Source organism: Azolla caroliniana, unplaced genomic scaffold (genome assembly GCF_043228905.1).
Source record: "Azolla caroliniana isolate FFs.n. ecotype wild unplaced genomic scaffold, voAzoCaro1.0.p SCAF_11, whole genome shotgun sequence".
NCBI classification, from domain to species: Eukaryota; Viridiplantae; Streptophyta; class Polypodiopsida; order Salviniales; family Salviniaceae; genus Azolla; species Azolla caroliniana.
In genome coordinates, this window is record NW_028230446.1 from 18,472,726 (window position 1) to 18,477,150 (window position 4,425).

The window sequence follows — 4,425 nt, forward strand, 5'->3', positions numbered from 1 at the left end:
GGTGTGATAATATCATGTGTTGACAGAAGCCCAATCAAGTGCTGCCACGTGCCAAGGGGCCCCCCTCACCATCACCATTAAATAACACAAAGAGGGAGGAAGAAGGCCTGTCATCAGACTTAACTCTCACCTTAATTGCTCTCTCTCTCTCTCTCTCTCTCTCTCTCTCTCTCTCTCTCTCTCTCTTCTTTTCCACAGAAACCCTTCCCTTGTCTTCTTCTTTACTCCCATCATCTACCTATCCTATCCTATCTACATCTACACACTATTTTCCCCTCCTTTCCTTCTAACTTCATAACCCACATAAATACTTATAAGTTATATATCTATATATACATTATATGTAAGTGTGTCTAATGTAGATATAGACTTAATCAAGAATTGGGCAATCATTACTAACCCACATAATAAAAACACCCAACGACACCTTAACTCCCCAATAGACTGATATAATGTAATTGTGGTGGTTGTATCTACAAACAAACAACAAAGGACTCTCGCCAGCAAATGATCAACAGAAAACAAAAAGACTTCTTTGACTCCTATCATCACATAGAAAAGTATACATTTCTAGCGCATATTCCCGTCGTAGGGCTTAATTGTGACATGCGTATGAGTTGATTTCTATAGTTCGGGTTCACATTCAGACACAAGACAAAAAAAAGGAGTCCTATAATCCGACTGGTTCTTGCAAATGCAAAACAATATCCACATTCACATACATTTTAGAAAGACATCCACAGTCAAATCAAAAACGTGATCATCAGGTTTCAAAACAAGCCAGAGGCATATATACAAAAATAAGCAACATCTAGTGTTTTATGTAGCCAAAAACACATTTACGTGAACCACAATTTTCTTCTGCCAGGAAATACAAGGCAAGTTACAACTCTTGATTGGGAGGGGAGCATGCTTTGTGAAGGGAGATAGGTGGGGGGGTATAGAGATGCCTGCGTATACATACATGAATTTGCGATTGCACGATTCGTAATGCCAAATTTCATTGCAAAACTGGAATTTAATTTTAATGTCTCTCGAATTCTCAAGATAGCAGCTAGGTACCGAAGCAACTATCCGCCCGTCCATTGGCTCTATCTGCTTTGCTCTCGTCCACTCTCCATTACACGAGAATGCAAATGCGTCCCTCCTGTCCCAGGATGCCAACAAGGAGCCACAGCCACAGCTCTTCCAGTAGTATATTCACAGGGTTAAGGATTCTTTCAGGTTTTTTTAGATGAGATAGATTGTGTTACTTCTAAGAGCCACATGCTCCGCAAGTAAATAAGTAGAATTCCGCAGCCAAAAGCCACTCAAAAAAGGAGAGGAACATGAAGATGACCTGAATAAACCTCCTGACAGACAGCAAACGCAGGAGAGATAATAAAAAAAACAATGATGTTCATACAGAAGAAACATCAATGGCATTGACGACGATGGGTGGCCACGATTACAATCTCAGCTTATTGAACACTTGCCGTGTTACGGCCTCGCTGTCCATCATCAAGTTTGAAGAAGATGAGTCGCTACCACCATGATGATTTATAGGTAAAGCAGGCGGATCATTCCGTCGAGGGGGTGGGGCTGAACAAACGGGCACCATGTGGCGGACACGAACAGCAGGAGCCATGTTAGACGATGGCCGTAAACCCAATGAGCTGGCTATGGCAGCCGCAGCTGAAGATGTATTTGAAGGCATGTGCGAGCCCCACCATTGGGCCGATTTAGACCACAACGATGAGAAATGTGAGCTTGAACTACCCATGGGAGTAGCTGAACAAGAAGAAGCTGCTGCCGCTGCCGCTGCCACAGCTGAATACACAGTCTTCTTATCAAGCCCATGGGGAGTTCTCTCTTTCTCTCCATTGCTGTTTACTTCACCTTGGTACCAACGGTCGGTACTATAGCTCCCATGGTTTTCTTTCAGCCTTATCAGACCATCTGTATAACTGCCATGGCTTTCATTACGCCTAATTCGCATCTCCTCCTCCAAACCTCCCATCTTCCTCTCCTCATTTTGCACATTCCATGGCCTTCCTCGGTTTGCCTCTTCGACCGAATTGTGCTTCGTATTGTCACCCCTTAGCCATCCTTCCTTATAACCAAGTCTCTTCTGCTCTTCTAACCTCTGCAAGAGTGCCTCTCCTCTCAACCAGCCTTCGCTGTATCCACGGGTCCGATCCACTGAGAGGGCTGCTTGCTCTCTATCCAAGGATCCATTCATGCCATAGCCATTCGCCAACATATCGTTATGCACATTCCATTCCTCACTACGATCCTCCTCATCGAGCTGCGGCAAATAGCCTCTGTATTCAAACCGTTCACTCTGCGACTGCATACGGTTTCTAAGCTGATGATGGTGATGATGATGCTGTGGCTGAAGATGAACAGGCTGCTGATGAGGTGTACGCACATTGCAGGAGGACATTTGGTCACACCCTGACCAATCCTCTTCTTCCTCTCTGCTGAGCTGCAGCTCTTCAAGCAGCAATGGCCGGTTGAGATCGAAGCGCTCACTAAGAGATTGATAAGGCAGACCACGAATGCGGTGCGGGTGGGCCATCATCATCCGGCCAACCGCTGGAGTGCCTGCAGGCAATACTTCCACTGATGGGGATTCCAGGCCAGACAGAGAATGGCGTCTCTGATGCCGTCCATTGCTCTGTCTGGACATGGATCCACCATAGAAACTTGGGCTTGGTTGGGCATTATAGAACGCCCGGCCAGTACCCCGATGCCCACTGAAATGATGGTTACTCCCTTCTTCAGGCCCCGGATTGTTAAACAGGAATCTCTGACCTAAGTCGAAGCTTCCATCAAAGCTTGCTTCACACCCACTATTCACCTGTGTGCTGAACTGGGATACCCTAGGGCTTGGGTTAGGATTAGAGTTCCGGTCGAGAGTAGATGCAACTTCTGACGAAGCATATACGAATTGACCATCTCTGCTAGATCTTTGCCTGCACTCTCTAACTTTGACAGCTCTCGCTTTGGTAATCCCTGACGAACGAGGCGTTGGAACAATCAGAGATGCTTCCTCCACTCCAGCTGCACAGCTCTCCAAGACTCGAGGCAGAGACGAGGATGCAGGAGGAACTGCAAAACCCAACAAGCAAGAAATACAGAAACAATGGCGTCAATTCATCACTAATCAACAGATTACCGTGATAATGAAGCAAAATGATGAATTAGATAGCAGGAAACAATGCTACAATATCTGATTTAATCAGGTTTCATTGCACGCGGATAACAATCTAAATTAACACTTTCTCAGAAGCTAGCAGAAAGGATAAGAATTGTTCATGAAAATCATCAGTAATACGATAGATGCATGGAAGATATCTTCATATTCTTCAACAATACTCCACAAACTTCCATGTTCCCTACTGTGGGAAGTAACGAGTAGATTCTCTCTAGTATTAATGCTGAGTCTAAGGAAGGACGAGGTTCGAAAGTGCCAGATAAAGTATCTACTTACGTTGCCGCAGGGAAGACCAAGCTGCCATAGCCGCATTCTTCTCTGCTTGCTTCTTTGTCTTAGCAGGGTCTCCCATGAACCTTCTCCCTCCAACCTCCACCATGCACTTGAAGAGAGGGAGATGCTTTGGTCCGGACCTAATCGTCGTATACACAGGCAGAGATACCCCAGCTCTCTGCGCCGTTTCCTGCAACAAATTCTTACAGACTCCCGTTTCGTCCTGCGGGAACATGGAGTGAAGCAGCACACACAGAATTAAGAACGAGTGAGGGAACTTTGCAGGGGAAGAAAAGATAACATTTTTGTATACGCTGATGAGAAATTAGGGTATTGGCAATGGCGATGGTGATGATCTCGAAGTCCTTACCAGTATTCGAGCAGCCAGGGACTGTACAGGGCCTCGCGTTGAGAGTTTTGAGAGGGCGATCTCTGCAGCAGAATGCTCTGCTTGCCTGAGTGTCGTATGATACCCGGGGCTTTCAAACACCTCTCCATTAAAGCTTACAGTAGCTTTGAACCTTGGCGCATGGTCAGGACCTTCTCTGATGCAAGTGTAGGAAGGCAAATTGAAGCAGCTCCTCTGCGCAAGCTCTTGTAGCTGATTCTTGAACATCTTTTTTTTGTTTTAGGGGTCGATATTGTATGGATCAATAGAGATGGCGTCCCGCTCTGAATTGCTTAGATGCGTTGAGGCGGGCAACCAGGGAAATCAGACGGAATTGCAGAAGCGGAATCGGAGCTTCGACATAGTTGAAGATGGGAGGGAAAGTTTGAGGTAAAGAAGGGAAGCTGGGCAGTATTATCTGGCGCCTCGAGTCAGAAGGTGGAAGGAAGGAGAGAGGAGGAGCTCCGGAGGAAGTGGCGATGGTGGTCGCGAGCTGCTCAGAGGGAGCTCTGATGGTGGCGATGGTGGAGCTCGCGAGCAATGGCCATCAGGAAGAGGGAGGGGG

The 4,425-nt window shown here is 46.4% G+C and overlaps 1 protein-coding gene across 1 annotated transcript; it reads right to left on the reverse strand.

The window, feature by feature from the left end:
- Nucleotides 1-746: 746 nt before the first annotated feature.
- On the reverse strand, nucleotides 747-4,399 carry LOC147858257 (uncharacterized). Its single transcript, XM_087327458.1, has 3 exons — nucleotides 3,843-4,399; nucleotides 3,476-3,695; nucleotides 747-3,093 (listed from the first exon to the last, which is right to left on the reverse strand). The coding sequence occupies exons 1-3, from the start codon at nucleotides 4,086-4,088 to the stop codon at nucleotides 1,448-1,450; spliced, it is 2,112 nt and encodes a 703-aa protein (XP_087183584.1). The 5' UTR covers nucleotides 4,089-4,399; the 3' UTR covers nucleotides 747-1,447.
- Nucleotides 4,400-4,425: the final 26 nt, after the last annotated feature.